Source organism: Condylostylus longicornis, unplaced genomic scaffold, assembly GCF_029603195.1.
Source record: "Condylostylus longicornis isolate FDR11 unplaced genomic scaffold, ASM2960319v2 ptg000092l, whole genome shotgun sequence".
Classification (NCBI taxonomy): Eukaryota; Metazoa; Arthropoda; class Insecta; order Diptera; family Dolichopodidae; genus Condylostylus; species Condylostylus longicornis.
In genome coordinates, this window is record NW_026578060.1 from 1,802,057 (window position 1) to 1,822,619 (window position 20,563).

General features: G+C 25.5%; 1 protein-coding gene across 1 annotated transcript; it reads right to left on the minus strand.

Annotated features, from left to right (window-relative positions):
- Positions 1–5,303: 5,303 nt before the first annotated feature.
- On the minus strand, positions 5,304–7,534 carry LOC129613866 (uncharacterized protein DDB_G0289917-like). Its single transcript, XM_055528161.1, has 3 exons — positions 6,839–7,534; positions 6,178–6,361; positions 5,304–6,118 (listed from the first exon to the last, which is right to left on the minus strand). Exons 1-3 carry the CDS (start codon positions 6,962–6,964, stop codon positions 5,403–5,405), a joined length of 1,026 nt encoding a protein of 341 aa, XP_055384136.1. The 5' UTR covers positions 6,965–7,534; the 3' UTR covers positions 5,304–5,402.
- Positions 7,535–20,563: the final 13,029 nt, after the last annotated feature.

Below are 20,563 nucleotides of genomic sequence, written 5' to 3' on the forward strand. Positions count from 1 at the left end.
ATTTTGTTTTCTTTTTAATTTTTGCGTTACATGACGATAAATTATTCATAAGTACAATAAATTTTAATAAAAACGCAAAATCTAGAAATTTGACTGTAGTACCCATTGTAGCAAGAATTATAATTATTATGTATTATTTTACAATATTGTATATAACACATCCCCTGTTTACAGAAAATTTATTACCTCATTAATTTGAAAAATAAATTTTTTTTATAAAATTTTTCATTCCCGTTAAAATAAAATTTTGAGCTCCCGGAATGCACGCGGTTATGAAAAAATACTTTTTGAATTCACCGCAAATTTTATAATTTTCAAAAAAAAATTTATGTGGGAATGGTGACAAAGAATTCACCACACTGTGTATTTGAAAAATGTAACACGGGTAAGGTAAGTGAATTTGTAAGTGGGTACTTACAAACACTAATGTTCTCTTGCGGTCAAATTTTGAAATATATTCATTAAAAAAAAATTGAAAAAATAAATATTTTATGGTGAGTGTCCAAAATCTTAAAATTTCTTTTCATAAAATTTTGAGAGAAGTAGTATAGATGTCGCATCATGAATTAAGAAGAAATTTTTACGTATTATATCTATTTTAACTATTGCTTTTAAAATTACTTTAAAGGTTAAAGGTGTTTTTAATTATAATTAATCTATATACATTATATATTATATTCTATATAATATTATATGTATTTTATATAGAATTTAAAGTATGTATCAACCAAATATTTTTAATGTTCCCTCTAAACTTATTTTACTAATTTTCTTGTTCATACATACTTTTTCAACAGAGAATATCCCTATTCTAAATATCTTGTGTTAGTTGGGATACCTGTTTCAGTATGAAAAACAACAGTACAGTAAAATCTTAGAATAACGTGAAATATTTAACAATTTGGAACCTAAAGTACTATGATTAATAAAATTAATTAATAAAATAAAATAAGTGTTTTTTCTCAACAAACAAATACTAAAGAAATTGAGGGAACGTTATGATAATTTAAAGTAATTCAAAATTTTTAATCTTGTTATGCACTCAAATTTTGCATATTTTACGTTTGTTGAATGTATATATATTTTTGCAAACATTGGTTTGCTAATGTATAACAACATCAATTTGTGGTATTAGTAGTTTTTTAGAAATATATATGAGTTCTCATAAACAAGTACTTTTTTTGAAAATATATATATAAAAGTTTTAAGCTAACTAAGTACCACATTACGGAACTATAATTGTAGACTCTACTGTGGTAGTTAGTTGTATTGGAATTTTATTTAAGATTTTCTTATTTTGGTTTAAAATAACACCGGGTATTCGTTTTGATAATTTGTATTTCATTTGGTTCTATATTTTTTTCCTAGGTTTACGTGCCTAAAGGATTTGATATTTACTTTGATTTTATTTTTATTTTTTTTGTAATGTATATTATTATATGTATGTAAGTACGAGCCATGTACTCGTACATGGCTTTTTTCTTCTGTACTTTTACTGGTTTTGGTTTGTGTATGAGTTTGGAATATTAATCGCGGATGAATGAAGCAAAGTGATGATTTTCTCTAACCAATCAGTATAGAGTAAATCTGTTCTTTGGGTTGTTTCTCCTTATTACATCTTCTTGTTTTCGTTTTAGAGTTTTCTTCTTTAGCTATTTTAAACGAATATAATAATTTACAATAAATTTCAAATTCAATACTTTTTGGAGATCGAAGGAAACACAATTTTCAGTTTAATTTTTGTTTTCAATTGTTATACACATAATGTAGATATAGCTTATAAAGGAAGCATGTAGCTTTTATGTTTAGTTGAGTCTAAGCATTTGGGTTATACGATTGATTTTTTAGCTAATATAATATGTATGTATGTATGTATGCAATTCAGTAACTTACAAGGGTATTTTAAAAAAAAATCACCTAAAAGTAAAATTACCTTTACAAAACTAAAGGATCTGGAAAAATTTAAGACATGAATAAACAGGAATAAACATGCATGCAAAATAAATAAAAACAAGAAAATTCTCAAACAGAACTCATTAAAATTCGGAAATAAACATTTTCCATTCTATGCACATACATACATATATGTACATAATATGTAAGTTCATGTATAGAGAGTTTCTATTTAGTATGTGTACATATGTATATGAATAAATGAAAATCTTGAATGTCGGTTAATATAACTTTTAAAAATATTGTATTTTACTTTTGATAAAATATAAAAATATTGTGGGGGCTTTTTTCTAAATATTGGTTTCCTTTAAATGGTGATATAACAATTTTTTTTTTCATTTGTAAATTTCCAAATAATAGGTTTAGGGTTACCTTATATCATTAATTGAGAAGGATAAATTGGCTATCAATATTACACATGCATATTCATTACTATTATTATATCATTTTTTAATATCTATGTAGGTACATTTGTATTTATTTATATGTAACTAACTCCTTGTATATAAAATCAAGGGTTACCCTACTTTGCTTCTTATATTTTGGTGAACATTATTGAGTTGCTCTTTTATAAAATAATTTTATACGGATAAATCCGAAACTTGTTAAAAAAATCTATAGATTCTAATGTCATAATGAAGCTTAACGTCAAAGCTATTGAGTTTTCTAATTTAGGAAAGTAGGTATTTGTTTTAAATTGAAAAATTGAAAATTTCAATTCGTCAAATTAAACCTTCTAAATTTTACTGTGCTATATCATAATTTGTGTTAAATGGTTTAAATTTAGGAATATGAAACATTTCTTAAATTTTTTGATGAATAAAATTCCACTTATTACACGAAGATATTCTTATGTATGTTCATAGAAAATATCATATAATTGTAAAACATTCAAAACAGATCGTTTCCAATTTTCCGAGATAAGAAGGGGAACAAATTTTTTACTTAAATTTAATATTTTTTTGATTTTGTTTTTCGGAGGTCGAAGTTGCTATTTTTATTGGAAAATTTCTTGGTAACTTAAAGATAAGGGAGAAGTTATCTTTATTTTCTTCGATATGCATTCTAGTATAATAATATTTTTATTTATTATATATGTACACGTGAGCATGTATGTACTTGTTATATTTATATAACGAGGATATGATTTTATATATAGGTTGTTTGCAATAAAATTCTTATTTTCAAGATGCTAATACTACATTATTATTTGCCAAATAAGGAATTGAAAATTTGAACACAAGTATGTGTATATATGTTGTTCAATTTGATAACTATATTGTGTTACCAACATACTACATTTTTCTTCTTAAAATGTTTTAAAACTGCTTTTTTGTGCAATTGTAATTTTAAACTTGAATCAGATAGTTCAGCGAAAGAGCGTATGTCTGGAGTGATGTGCAGTTTTCAAAGCTCTGAAGTTGGAAAAATAAGTTACCATATCATGTTATGATATTGTCATAAGCATATAAATATGTCATTCATTAAAATTAATTGTAATTTAATAAATAAGTTATTTAAAGAATTATATGTTACTTAAAAAATTTCCACCCAACATTCCATTTCAATTTTAACAATTTCTCATCTCACTCAAGGAAGAGAAGATTTTCTTTTAAAATAATTTACAGCAAACTCTGAAATGCTGCGAGTACCCTGTATCTATTTAAAAATGTCCAAAGATATACAATTATGCATAGATATATTTTAAAGTTAGCATTATGGCAAGAATTCCATGTAAATATGTGTATATAAAAGGTTATCATATTACTTTATTTTTTATGAATATACATAACATATATACATATATAAATATCTATTTAAGTTTAGTACATATACTGTTTTGTGTTAAGATGAAACTTTGAAATTAAATGTTGTTTTCTTCATACATTTTGTCTCTTAAACTGTTTTTCGACAAAGTAGATTTAAAAATATTTATGCATATACATATATAAGGACATAGATAATGTATGTATGTATAGATTATAATATAATATATTCATTTATTTATTACTCGAGTTCAAAAAGTTTCAGTTACATATTTATTGGATTATATGTATATGTACAGTGAAATTGAAAGTTGATATTTTACTAGTATAAAAGGAAAATAAGAAAAAGAACCAGCGTAAAAGATATTGAAGTGGAATGAGTATTAAAGAAAAAGAACTATATATTTGCCAATATAATCAGTAATCACATAGTAAATTGATGCACACATGTATTTAGAAATAACAATATGTATATATATATATATATATATATATATATATATATATATATATATACATATATATTTGTAAATGACTATATAAAATTTCTGGTACATAATAATAAACTATATAGCGTTGTATTTTCTTTGCGATATTTTAATCGAGACTTAATAAAAAAACGAATGTTCCAATTTCGGGAGGGATTACTTTATTTTTGGGTAAGAAATAAACATATAAACCACAAATAAACAAGGTAATTTATGCACTGAATTTCCTAACTACACACATGCAATTTTTTGGATTGAAATTTTAAAATGATAATAGTAACAGAGGCAAATCGGCACATTGATGAACTTAAATTTTTAAGGTTTAACCTACCTAGGTAGGTTAAGATGCTTTCGATTTCGCACAATAAAAATATTTATTCTTTTATTTTATCAATTATATCATTCTTGAAATTTATGAATCCTGTTTTTTTTTGTATAAATGACTGATAACGAAATCGTATAATACTGTATTAATAAACAATTAAAATTTTTGCAATTTCAAAGTTGTAAAATTTAAGATTTTAAAATTTGTTTTTCTTTTTCAACAATTCATTACCAAAGATTAAAAACGCGGAATCAATGAATTTCTTACCACTATGATCATTGTGTAATTATTATTAAATTTTAAATTAGTGTTATTAAATATTTTATTATAACAACTTTCTTAATAGAAAAGTCCTATCCTAACTGATAAGCATGATAATAAGATTCACATTCTAGCGCAAAAATGAAAAATCTTACTTTACCTCGTGGTTTTATTATTTTATTGATATTGTTTTAAGGTTTTGTCATTTTTATGTTATTCAGATATTGTAATTTTGAAATTTTTAAATTTAAACATTGTTATTTACGATTGCATAATACTCTACATTAAATAAAAAGTTTAAAGAATATCCGGGATCAAACAAATATTTTTGGTCCCGGATATTCGTTTTAATTTTTTCTTTAAAATTACGAGAATGCTTGAGAAATTAATATTTTATAATATGTTTTGGGTCTATAAACAAATTTAATTTCAAATATTTAAATGCATTGCTAGGCTAGTATGTGTTTGTAAATATAAAAATGATAAAGTATATTCAATTGCAAAATATTTTTTGTATAACTATTTAAGAATTTTTAGTATAAAACCATATGTTGTAATGTAAATTTAATTCTGTACAAAGCTAGGTTGAGGTTGTAAATTATTAGTAATTTATATTTCTTTTTTGATAATAACTTCCGAAATATCATTAAATTGACCCTCATTTAATTGTGGAATATGTTCCATAGACATATTAGAAGTATTATGGCCAATTTTTTCGATCAAGATTTTTAGAAGTTGATTTGTTTCTTGTTGCAATTCACCTAATCGTCGTATTTCAATTAATGTCTCCCTCTGCACACTTAATATTTCTTCTTTGCATACTGATTCATTATAGATTGAAGGCAATGTATTATTTTTGGGTAATGTTGAACTATCTTCATTTTCTAAATTTTGCGTATCGTTTTCCTCGTCATAGTCAAAATTATTTGACCATTCTTGATCAGCAAAATATTGCTGTTTATTTGCTATTTTTTTTTTCGTTTGATAAATATTTATGGGTGTTATAGAACGCCGACGTTTTCGAGAATTCGACTGCAAATTTGTTTGAGAATAGTTTGTGCGATCACTCTTGTTGTATTCATTGTATTCATTGTAACTAGTTTTTGTTAAATGTTTTATATGAATATCAGGTTCTTCATTCAATTCTAAATCTCTGTTAATTTCTCGTTGATCATCATTAACAGCAATCATATCATCATTACTATTTCTACTTTGGTTATCATCTGTGTCATTATAATTTTCAGAAAGAGGTTGATTTTTTATTTCAAATTCTGATGAACCTCTGCTAGAATCATCAACACCATAGTTCACTATGTTACTCGCTTCTAAAATAAATGACATTCTTAAATATTTTATTTTTATATTTATAACCGTTATAAATTACTTTCACTTGCTTGCTTGGTTAATGTCCTAGGCCTAAATTCGCTGATTAATTTCTGTTCTCCTCCTGTAATGCGTAATATTTCTAAATCGTCTTTGGTGAACTCAACTCTTTTCGTAATATTCTCATTTGAGCTATCACGTATAACAATTTTTTTTCGTACTCTTAGCAATATATCTGTCCAGAACTAAAATACATAAAAAAATATTAAAAGTAATAAACCAATGATTTGCTTTCTTTAAAAATAGGGGCTAAATTCATTTAAAGTTTAAGAAGCAATTTAAAAAAATTTGCTTTACCCGTTTGCGTTGTTTTATTTTTTATTATTTTACATTACTAACTCATAAAAGAAATTTATTTTAAAAAATAAATTATTCACTTATTGATTCTATGTTTTATTATTTAGTTGTCTATTTTTGTTGAGGAAGAATTAGCATTAAAAAAATTATACATATTTTTAAATAATCTTTTCAATTTTTTCAAAAACTTAATATTATACTATGTAAATATTTATACTTATTACTTAATATATTCTATATTATAAATAACTTAAGATTCGCAAAAGCGAAAAATTCTTTTGAGCAAAACAAAATTTTTAAGTGTTCAAAATCCGGAAAGCTAGAGCATAAAGTAGGACAATGTATGTATATACATATGTACTTACTTTTCTCCATTTGGCACAACTTCTTGGCGGACCTAAAGTGTTCAATATAGCAGTAATTTCGTTCCAAATAATTTTTTTGTTTTTAAAATCATGTTGTCTACCACCGGCGTAAAAATTTCTTTCCATTAAACGGAAAAGCTTCTGCCTCTGGGCCACATCAGCTCTTATTTTTATTAGACTAGCCAGTTTAATTGATTGTACACTGTTATTTTATAAAAACTTAAAATTATTTATCAACGCGAACTCGATTTTATCGCATCAAACCTAAATAAAATTGTACGTAGGTTGGAAAACACTTCTTAAGCTCAAAATTTATAATATGTAATTCACTTTTGATTATAAAAACTTTAAATAGTGATTCCTGCACACATACGCATTCTAATACCTATACATACATATTGGGCTAGCCATATAAATGAAATAATTAATATTATTTTTTACAAAAAGATTTAGTTTTTGTGTCAATTTTAAAAATTAGAATTTCTCCTAAGAACATAAAATAGATTTCAGTGTGTTCGCATAAATTCTGTTATTAACCTTGATTTGAAATCCATATGGAAATAATCAGCAAACCGAATAATATTCAAAGATATATGTATGTATAGCATAACGCACTATTTATATGCTCTATGCAAAATATACCACTACAATATTTGTATATTTTATTTTAACACAACAAATATCACTTACTCTCTATAATCGTTGAGAGTTTTAATGCCACTGAATTTATTTCTGCGAGTTCACCCTAATTTTACACAGAGTTTCTAATGTACATGAATACATAATACACATATACGAAGAAAAGTGAAAAAAGAACACACCGTGTTTTCTTCTGAATCATTTAGTGAGTGTGAGATTATGCGGTGAATAAATTTTTTCTTCATATTTTTTGTTGTTTTCTGCCATGATACTGGTAGTAAAGTTTCTAGCTTTTTATTCTCTCTTTTCAGCAAGATATCAGTAGCGTTGTGTTGTGTCTAAAAAAAAATTACTCATGTATCTGTCTTTGTTTTTCCTATTGCAAATACTATTCGATAAGTATATTTCTCTCTCGAATTCACATAATGTGTATATATTTAAGATTAAAATATATTTTTTTATCAGCAAAGTAAAGTGTTTTACAAAAAAGGAACACTAAAAATAAATAATATTATATAAGCATCTGTCAGAAATTAAAATTATGACTTTGTTAATTTAAATACTTAATAAATATGTCAAATTATTTTTAAACTAAGTTTTGGATTGTACAACTTTTGGTCATATTTAAATTGATTAGTAACAAATATGTATGTGAGTACGTATTTATGTGTATGAAGTATGTACATGTGTTATTTTAGATAAGTATTTTTAGAATAAAAAATGACACATTTAATTTTTAACATCTTTGAAAACTTAATGTATTTTGCTAGTTACGTTGTGAATCGAAGGTAAGATTTTATATTTTCATCTTGCATCAATCTGTATAGGACAGTTTTATCCAAGTACGTATGTATGTACGTCCACACATAACACCAGCATGTACCTTTTTTGTATTATCGATAAAACTTATGGATATTAGTCTTAATTATGCGTAAGTGTATATTTATGTGCATCTTTTAGGTTTGTATATATGCATGTTTTCAAGTTTTTTATGTAAAAAATAAAAATTTACGTTTATGCTACATGAAATACTTATGATATTTAATTAATAATAATTCAAAAATTTATCTTAATAGGGGAGTCATTTTGGCTGAAGAGTGTGAACAACTAATATGATTGCTAAAATCCTAAGTTATGTGAACTACTCCTTCATGCCTTCATACATATGTGAAGAAATAAGTACTGTCTCTTTCTAAAAAGTTTTTACAGTCTCATGCTTTCATTGACAGGTAAATAATTTTTTTTTGAAATTCATACACACATATTAAAAGTACATATATGAACGTAGAGATAAAGAAAATGGTCCTGGCTCGTATTTCTGTCAACTGTATTTTAAACTAAACTGATTTCTCTCACAAACGTTCATTGCATCACGCCATATGCGCATAAATATATAGTTGCTACCGCAAGTACCTTTCATGTCTAACGTCTCCTGGTGTATATGACAATTCTATAAAATAAAAATACGTATGTATTTAAAAATAGGTTGGAATAATTCGTATTACATTTAAGCGATAGCGAGGAGGAATACAATCGGTGCTACGCAAAAGAACGAGAAATATTACTGGAGAAATCTAATATTTTTGATGTGCCAGAAAATATGTAAATATGATTTTACTGGATTGAATATTTGCATGTACATGTTAGAAGTATATGTATATCATTTAGACTTATAAAAAAAGTTCAGGTTGAACAAGAAAGCTTTCGTTTATGTATTAGAAGAAATTGAAGAGAATCTGAAATTCGTATACGTTCTACTGCAATTCCTCGGTAAATTAAATTGGTAACAACACTGCGATTTTTAGCGGAAGGTAGGTGCCAATATTGCATTGAACGGATTTCTAAATATCATTTTCGATGTACGCCAAGCAAATTAAAAGTAAAAATGTCGGATCGTGCATTGCCGGCGGCTGAATCCTTATGCTCATTCCTTAAATATTATCATGAAGTCTATCAGAAATAGATAGGTTGTGGGGTTTGTTTCGACTTACAAGTTTTGGAAAAAAAATAAATAAATTTTTAAGATACTCGTATACGAGTATATAATAATTTTTTTATTTATTTATTTATTCATCTACTCAAAAAAGCTTCATAGCTTGTACAGAGTTTAAAATTAATTTATTTAATTTCAAATTCATTCAAAAAAAGTAAAAATAAAAGTAAATGTACAACAAAAACAAATAATTTTATATAAATTACTACTCAAAAAAGAAATTAAAAAAAAAACATTAGTAAAGAAAACAAAAAAATTAAATTTTTTTTAGTTGATAACGATTATTTATGAAATATTGACGTTGAAATTGAAATTATCATTAGCACCTACAACTTCAGATATTCTTTAGTTTTTGATTAAAATTTTTCTAATATAAACAGTTTTAATATTCTGCACTGGAAGTGCATATATATTGTATATTGCATCTTGGGTGTTAAGATTCGCATTTCTTGTATTTTGTGTGTGTAATTCATTATTCAAAACAATATTTACATTTTTACTAATGTTATTATTAAATATAAAGTGCACCTGATTTGCCACTTTATTTTTTATTACTATTTTTATTGGTAATATATTGTTATTTAAATGAATTTGCCGCGTTGCTTTCTGCTGTGGTACCCAAATAAATTTTTTATTGCTTTATTTTTTGCAGTTTGAATTAGCATATCTTTATTATATGCGCATATTCTCGTATGAATTCCATATGTTAATGTGGAGTGAAACGTGCTGAAGTACAGTGATCTTTTTAGTTTGAGTGAAACTCTGTCTTAATTAGTTTAAAATTCCTGCTTTCCTCCTGGATTATATTTATATACTATGATCTGTACATATATATTATATGTAATGGATTATATTATATACAGTGATCTGTACATATATATAATATATATATGTATACACCTGTAGATCACTAGAAGTAAGGAATAGTAGCAAACCTTAGTATATACATCGCCAATTATGTATATAATATTCGCCTGATATAAGATTTAGTAGCGTCTTGAGTACTATAGAACAGTAATAAAAAAAGTTAAAATTTTTCACAACTTTTAGTTACAAAAAGAAATAATATTAGCGATGTTTGAATGATTTGAAATGAGGAAGTGGAATTAAAAATTTTAAAGACTTACATACAAATTTAATTATTTTTAATCGAGTTGACTTCATACGAAGGATTATGCACTGTTTTTACTAAATAAAGAACATATTATTATGTATGTACCTTTTTCACAAATTTAGGTAGATACATACATTATGTATTTAGTTTTTGTATTGTGCTTATATTTTTTAATAATAATTTTTTTGGCATTTTTTTTTATTAGTTTATATATGTACCCACATATGTACTTATACATATGGTCTCCATGGTGATGTGCGGCTTCCTTGATAGCCTTAATGATTTAATTAAGTTGGCATATTGAGTAATGAGCTTGTTAATGTACCAGCAAGGAGGAAGGCCAACACATTCTTTAAAGGGGCGGTCCTATTTTGTGAAATTAGACCGCAGGCGATCCATGATGAACTCAGAAACGAGGTATAAGGGGCGAAATCAATTGAGATTCCGTCCTCGACTGTACGAAAATGAAACAAATGGGTAGAAGCTAGGTGAGAGTGCAAATGAGTCTCCTAACGGAACACTGCCGACTCAGAGGTTATATGAGCACGTTGGAACCGGAAGGTGAGGGCCTTGCAGATAAAGCAGAAAAGCAATTTTCTAGCAGCGAGAGGGCTGCGATAAGTAGATCCCTACAAGATACTCGAATTTATAGGAAAAATAGGTCTCGAAGGAGCGCTGTAGGTGTGAAAGATTGAAGAGAGATACATGATCCACCACTTGAGTTGCGGTTCATTGTTGCTTCATATCTAATTTAATATAGTTTTGCGAAAGGTGTACCATATATAATCATTAATATCATAATGAGTTCAAGACATTATTCCTCATTAAAATGTAGGGCCATGTAAGTTCGTACCTGAAGAGCTAAAAAATAAATATTACATCTGTAATTTCCTGTCTTGTTCGAAACTTTGCCGCCATATATGTACTTACTTATACACAATAGACACATATTTAATATTTTTTGATAATAGGATTGTATTGTACGTTTTTTTGTAATTTGCATCAATTTTTGTTTTGTACTTTTCTGTTTCGTCTCCAAAATTAAATTTCCCCACCTTAAAAAAATGCATCGCTCAATAGCTTTCATTTATTTAGCAATATACATCTGGATTTCAAGTTATAATTAAGAAATCACAATATTTAATAGAACAGTTTGATTATATAAAACATGAATGTAGGTGTTTTATATTTTCAACTCTTTTGAAATCTTTAAATTGGAATTGTTGTTAATTGCTTTAATTCTTAAACAATAAATTAATTCATAAAAGCAATCAGTAAACTTTGAAATAAAAGAAATGATCGTTTAAAATTTAACCCCCTAGTAGATTTAAGTTTAAAATTTTTCAATACGCAAATCAGTAAAATCAAAAAATCCCAAAGTAATTAAGAATTCAATTTTATGAGAAAAATTTACCAACTTTTTTTTTATTTACTTACTTCAGTGTTATGGTTGTTATATTATTTTTGTTTTTTATAATTTTATTTTACCAAAATCCTCTTATGATAAGGGGTGTTAAACTTCGGTTTTATTCATATAGATTGAGGGGATTTTAAACTTCTTCAACTTTTTAGTTTTGATTCTTTTATATGGGCAATCTTAGAACATTAATAAAGAGAACATTTTGTTTTTGGAAGTTAGATTATACCAAGTTTAAAATTTATTTTTAGATTTTTAAAAAATTTTGTCAATATACATACATACATTTTGCTGCACAATCTAGTTTTAGCAAATTCAGCTACATAGACAATATTTAATATTTCATATAGATTGCCCATATATGTTTAAAATAAGAAATTACTTTTTTTATAAAATTTGTATCCTTATTCTGTCATTACTTATAAAATTTGTAAAAAAAATTTTGTCATTTATTAAAAAAATAAAAAAAATAAAGAGAGAATCATAAAATTCCTGAAGAACTTCACATTATTATTATTATTTTTTTTTGCCTTCGTTGAATAACGAATTCGTCCCCAAAAATAAAGAGGATTATTACATTGTATATATTTATACGTACGTTTTATACGAACGCATATTTTTCATTATCTTGATTATTATATTATTATAATCATTTTAACATACATTCGCATTTTGTAAATAATTGACAGTAGAATCTCAGCAAGTTGATGACTCCGGACTTAATTTTATGAAGTATAAGATATACATATAATATGAACTTATTTGTATTTCAATGAAATGTAATGCAAAAAAAACTGGTTTCCTCTTGGTTCCTCTAAAAATGCTGAGCGGATTTGTTATAAAAATAAAAATATTAAAAACACAGTGTGTAGAGCTAATACGAATTAATAATAAAATTAAGTTTTCAAAAAAACTTCAACACTAAACTTGTCTCTTCTAGATGAGATATGATGGGACAAATTTTTGAAGACTTAACTGTTCATATGAATATTTGTGTGTAAGTGTATGTAATATAAGTTCTCTGTTCTGTAATTATTATTATGATTGTTACGATTGCTGTTATCGGAAAAACTTTTCTTGATCTTAAATTACGGCACATGTGCTTCGATTTATAATTTTATTTAAATTTTTATCCTTTTTTTTTTAAAAGTAACTTTGGAAATGTTAAAATTGAGAGATAAAAACAAAAAAAATATTGATGGAAACGAATAAAGACTTTTAGATTAAAAAATATTCGTAGTTGTTTGTGGATGTAAAGAAAAGTAATATTCGAGACATTGTTTTGCTGCAGGGTAATAAAAAGAGCCGGAGTAAAAATAATAAACTTATAACTATATATACACTATTTTAGGGTTAACCAAAGTTAATAAAGATTGTATTTTGTGATAAGTCTATGAATTAGTTTTTTTGATTCTATTTTTTTTTAAATAAAAAAAATCAGTTAATCGGCAGAACTTTTGGAATTCATGTAGCAAAAGTTGTTTTAGAATTTCTACCACAATTTTTCGAGCTAGTTCTAACAGTAAAATTATGTGTAATCTGTATGTCGTAGATCACTTTAATAATTTAATTCAAATTTAGACTTAATCAAAATTGAAGTCTGTAGTAGATCCGGGTCTTTATGAGACCATGATTTTGTCTAATCGAACTTTGTCTAAAAAATGAATTTATCGAAATTCTTATATTACACAAAATAAGGCTCTACAATGTGCTATACAAAGTCTGAGGTGAAAATCGGGATAATTATGCTTTAAAATATTTTTAAGGCCTTTATAACAATTTTCGACTACGGCAATTTTGTGCTTGGCAATCACAAAAAGTAAAGTGCTTGATATGCACAAATATGAAATATAATGAACTGATTTGGATAATTGATTTTGGATTAAAAAAAAAAAAACAAAAAACCTTTTTTATTAGATTCGTTCTATTCCCTGCAGGTCCTATAAATTGGTCATTAAATCGGTTAATAATATAGCAATAGATTAAAGGTAAAAAAATAAAACTTGAATTATGAGCTTTTAAAACTAACTAAATCAAAAAATCAATAAAAATGAAAATAACAAATTAATAGTTACGAAAACAAGGAAAATAAAAATGAGTAATAATGTGTGAATTACTTTCAAAACAATATTTTTTGTCATACTGTTACGCCGGCGACCATCAACCTAATGGTGATAGGGGGACTTTTCCAAAGCGGAGCAATTCTGACAAAAAACGACAAATGCCTCTTGCGGCATGAGTGGCGAGGTATCTCAATCATTGGATTGTAGAAGACCTACCCTTAATAATTTTATTTTTGAGATAACAAGGACAATTATTGACGGGAAAATTTTCTAAAGGACCTGATACAGCGGTAGTGAACAAACTCGTCAAAAGCAGAGCTCAACAAAAGTCTTCTCTTGTCAGCAATACTACCAAACCTCCTCCTGTCATATAGAGGAAAGTACAATGTCACAATATAAGATAGAAGGAAGCATCAACGAATACAACAATAATCATATGATCACAATCAACCGAAGCAACTTTGAATCTCTTAACAAGGTTGTGTACCTTTTCAGATAAGCCAATGTTATTTATTTATAAATAGCTAAATTTTTCTATAATATAATGAAATATTTGTAATAAGCAATGTGAATTATAAATGAAAGAAGTTTTACATAATACAACAAAAAATATTACTATTGCTGTTGAAGGCATGCCAAGTGTATTTATGGTGCGAAATGAAAAGTTAAAACGCAAACGGCTTCAATCGCAATTATACATATAAAAAATACTTTTATATAATATATTTAATTGTAACGGAAAATATGTGAGTATAAAAACGATATAAAACTTAAAAATTTAGTAATTTAAAATTTTTGACTTTTTAAGGATTTTTGAATTTGCGGTTAAAAATAATGAAATTAAAAATAAATCGAATCTTCAAATTTATGTTGTGTGTGTAATAAATTGCAAATTACGTTATTTTTGCTGGTTCTGCAGTTACCTATATATGTAGAAGTTATCGAGATTTTCTTTAAATCTTCAGTAAAAAGTCTATAAATAAAACTTTATATGAGTGTTTTCTAGCATTTTAAAATATTTATTACTTAGATAAATTTAGCTTGCTTCAATAAGAATTCTAATCATTCTCGCTTTTTCCTTAAAAGAATGCAAATTTATGTAAACCTAAGATAGGAATGAGGAAAAACTATAAGTATTGTCGGCATAATTTGTATAGAAACAATTCCGATTTATTTTTGTACTGTGCAAGCAATATATGAGAAAAGAGGTTTTAAGAAAATCCTCAAAAGTATTAATTATTATGTAAAAGATGCACTCCGTAAAGCTTTAATATTCATAACTGCTGACGTATTGAAAGCTATTTTGACTTACAAAGTGGATTTATTGAGAAAATTTTTGTAAAATATGCAAAAAACATTGCGTTCCGACAATTTTATACAAAGACACCAATGGTTTCCGAGTATGTCTGAAAATATAAATATAAAAAAAAAATATATATATAAAGAACCCATATACATATATGTATACTATTTTCTTTCTTAATTTGAAGGTCGTTTTTTGAAAAAAATTACAAATAACTTTGGAAATTATTCTTCCTTTTAATTTTAATTTGTGTCATCCTTGAAGCGTTAGGAAATAATATTGAAAATTATATTTTGTCTGTTATAGGCAGAACTTCGTTTTAAAATGTACCATCAAGAGTAAATTATAATTAGAAACTAATTTAAGTGAATTTACGTGTAATTGTAGAAACGTTTTGAATAATACGTAAACGTAAATTAGTTTCAGAAATTTAAGATCAATGATGTATCAATTCTAAGTTTTCTGATTGTAGATTTTAAACTACATTTTATTGAACATCCTTTTGAAATTTTGGATAGGTTTAAATTTTTTCCTTACTTTGTTTATTTAAATAAGAAAATGAAATGAGTATTTGCATAATATGTTAAGCTATAAAGTATAATAACATAATTACAACCATAATAATTGCAATCATCTTGGAGATTAAGAGTATTTTCAAATAAGAGAACTTTCAAATTTACGCTACAAGAAGATTAATTCTTATACAGTCCAATTTTATACAAATTTTAATATTTAAGGTTTTTTTTTTAATTTTTATATAGTGAAGGTATTTTATTTGTTTGGCAACATTTTTAAATTTTTTGTTAAATATCTGCGAGCGGTTAATAATCTTATAAAAAAAATGCTGTATAAAAAAGCATTGTTCAAATTTTAATACACTTTTTTATTTAGTTTTATTACATTTTATTTTATTAATATCTTAAAGCTGCGAAGGATAATATTCTCATTCGTATTTTATTTTCTTTTTCAATGTTTGACAAGGAAAATGTCCTTGATATAACAAAAACTGGAAAAAATCAAAAAGAAATCGAAAATTTTTGGAAAAATTTCTCAGAAAAAGAATTTTTCCAGTATGAAAATCCCATATGACAAATAAATTATTTTTTTTTCTATATGTAAACTTTCAAAGAATTCGTTTTAAACTTTTTTTTAATAGTGTTCGGGGGAAATGTTTTAGGTATACATACATACATACATCTATACAACGGTATAAATACATAATTTTCATTTAAAAGCAAAGTTTTGTGCAATTCATTATTAAAAAATATTTCTGGAATTTAATAGATAAAATTTTGTAGAAAATAAATTATCTGCCAAACAACAAAAAATTTATCAAAAATATTTTCAATTTCAATTATTTTGAATAATCTCGGAAAAATTTCAAAATTAATTTATGAACTTCATATTGAGAGGAAATTAAATAAAGTCCACAAAATTTTCCTACAACTTTTATTTTTTATCTATTTGTCTATAGAAAGGAACAAACAAAACTGAATTAAAATTCTCTTTTGAAAATTATATAGAAATTCAAAATTAAAATTTAACTTTTACATTACATCATTTTACATACATACATATGTACGTAGTATACATATGTATATAGATACGTATAGATACATATATATATATAATAATAAATGAATAGGTAAAAAGGTACAATCATACACACCTCTTGTCTGACCGATAGAGTAAAAAAGCAAAAGCTGTTGATAAGCCTGTAAAATATTTCTAAAAATAAACTTCTAAACCCTGTTTTCTATTTTTGTTTTCATTTTATTTTGATTTTTATTTTGTTTTTCCTCCTTTTTTTATTTATAAACACACACCTACCTTCATAATCTCTCGCTACATTTACATTTCGAGTTCCAACAAACTTTTCAAATGGAATTGTTCCTTTATAAAATTTTATAAAATCGAGATTAAAATTCAAAAAATGAAAAATTAAAAAAAAAATGAAAACTTTATCCTTGCATATAAAGCATACACACGTCGAATTTTTCGAAAAGGCAAATATAAATATGAAAAGAAGTTTTTAAATATTGCAAAGGGGCAAAAAAATAAAAGCAGGAATAAAATATCTGAGTAGGAAAAATAGGAAGAAAATGAACACAAATCAAATAAAGTTATAAATGTAAGGAAAAAAGAATAAAATAAAGTATGTATTCTCGTAAGTTAAAAATCCGTACATTATTACCTGGAAATACCAACACATTGAACATATACAAAAGTTGTTATGCACAAATATCATGACTTTAATTCGTTTGTAGAGCATACTCATATTGAAATTTTATTCTGTTTCTATTTTAGTAGATAAGCATTTATCTGTTCTAATTAGGTTAATTTCCCTTACTCGTTATGTTGTCATCATTATAAAATCTTAAATGCGATATCCTTTACATTTGTATTCTTCACATTAAGCTTAACATTTATGCAGTCTCTTCTTTAAATGTTAAATTAAAAATTTCCTTTGAATATTATGAAAACATAGTGAAGTTCTTGCATATCCGTAATTTCTGCCAAAATCACAAGACACTCTCAAAATGTTCTTCTCTATTAAAATATGGTTGTAAGCTTATTTCAACTTGTAATTTAAACTTTAATTATGCTAAACGGTGGTGACAATGCGAATAATACATATACAAAAACTAAACTAGAGTAAAATTTAAAGTAGATCTTTTGAACAATAATATTTTAGGTTGTTGCTTACAACTTATTATCATGACATTTAATAGTTGGAAGCAAAAGTATGTACTCTTTACAGCTTAAAAGAACAATTAGATGTCTAAATTTTATTAGTAAATTATCAAGTATACAGTTTGCAACATTACATAAAATTTATTTACCTACTTTTTTTTGTAAAGCGTAGAATTGTACATATTAAAGAAATAATTTAGCTAAAAAATTTAGTATTAGTGTGTTATATGATTGTGCGATAAAGTACATTTGCATCTACATATCAAGATTAAACTTATGAACTTCTTCAATAGTTAAGGATGCTACTCGTACATGCCATTGTATGAGAGTGAAAAAATGAAAAACGAACTTTTCCATTTGTTTATCTTTGCCTTGTTGCTTCCCATATAGTATTTACTTATACACACGCATTTTACAAATATGAACGTGCATTGAAAAGTAATTCAGGAAAATGAAAATTTTATCCTTTATCAAAAATAATGATGGAAATATAGTATTCATATATTGATGATAATAATGATGAAGTATAGTGGATAATGTTAATTTGTATCTGAACAAAATGATGGACTGAATATAATGTACACATAGTGAATTCATAGATAAGTTCTATTTCCATTTTATGGATTTCAATTTTGGAATATTGTTGTACGCTCATCCTTCTAAATTTTCAATATATTTTAGTAATTTTATATAAAATAAGTTTATATGGTTATCAACATTACCTAATAAATAAATATTGTGTATATGTGCATCTTCACTATAGTTGTCATAATGTATAGATGTAGATGTATAGTAAACGCTATATAGATAAATAGGTCTTACACGTCTATATATCATGTACAATGTGTAGTTTTAAATGTAAATTTATTTATTCGTTCCAAATTTCGAATGCTTTGTGAAATATTTAACATCAGATTTGAATGTTGAATGATGATTAAAAATATGTAGTATATGAGTACATAGCTATATACACATATAACTTAATATGTTTAAATTTTATATATATATATACATATGTGTATATATAAAAATCAAAATGTACTATATGTGGAATGAGCAAAGAAACTCTTTTTTGCCGTTGGTTTATTATGTAATTTTTGCTTGCAGTTTTTGATATGTTCTTTTACCTGGAAAAACTTATGCCAGAAGCTCTGTACTACAAAACGTGATTGGAATTAAAATGATGGTTCTTATAAATTTTTTTTCCTGTTAAGTGTGCTGTTCATTTGTTTTGTTTCTTATTTTTAGTTTGTTTTTTTCTTGGTTTTCTTATTTGCGGCTTTTATTTTTATTTTTGATACAATTTATCTAAGCAGAGTGTTATTAAATGTATAGTTGGTTCGGAAACAAAATTCAGGAAAATAAAAATTTCGAATTAACAATAAGTAGTGAAATTGGTTGTAATAATGTGTTTTTAATGCTTATTTCTTTGTTATAAAATGTGATTACATAACTGTATAATTCGAGAAGAGAAAGAAACAAAATTAGCCTGAAAGTATGCATTTATGAAAAGTATAATCGAAATTTTGTATTAAAATAATAGTTAATGGCAAAAGTTTGTGTGTGGCGTATTTACATATACAACATCATTTAGCCGCAATGTGGGATCATCAGCAACTAAGCAAGATACAATGACATGGGTTCAATAGATTGATAATTATTGAATATTAATGAATAAAAATTTGAATAAATAAATTTTAGTGCAGAATTACGAAAAAACAAATAAACGTAGAAGCACAAAAAAACATAATTTCCAGAAAATGTGGTAAAGAAGAAAAGAAAAAAAGGAAACAAAAATAAAGAAATTATAGAATTTACAACTTAATATTCTCTTTAATATATCACTTTTCTTAGGTAATTAACATTGTGATGACTATAACACCAAAGAGCTCAAGAAACAATAAAAGTTCAAGTTTTTGAGGTTTTCCCTTAGTCAAACATATATTTTCAAAAACGGAGAAAACTAGTTATTGCTCGTATCCTATATATACAGTAAATTTATTAAGGATAAGATCTCAAACTTGCTATTCATTACTCAATAGGTAAGGCAAAACCTTTAAATTATTATTTGTTAATCTAACGCGGACAAATTCTATCGATGTGAAATTATATGCAAAGTCTTGTTAATGTCGATAGTGATCGCATCAATTTCCTTAAAAAAATATCACTAATCACTCTAAAGAAAAAATTGCTTTGTAAACTTAATTTTGTATTTGAAATTTCCTTTCGGGATTTTTTATTTTCGACTTTTTATTTTCGAATTCGAACCGAACGATAAACCTTTTAAGAAGTAAAATTTTGAATTCAATACATTTTATAAAGTTGGGTTGAAAAAAAAAAATAAAATTAAAAGAGAAAAAAATTCATAAAATAATTCGTTTTTTTCTTCTTTCTCATTTTTCTTGTTTGCACTTTGTTTTGAATGCACTAACACACACGAACAGAGGATCATCCTTGTAAATACTAATGGTTTTTCTTTCAATTTTATGGTTTTTCTTGCTT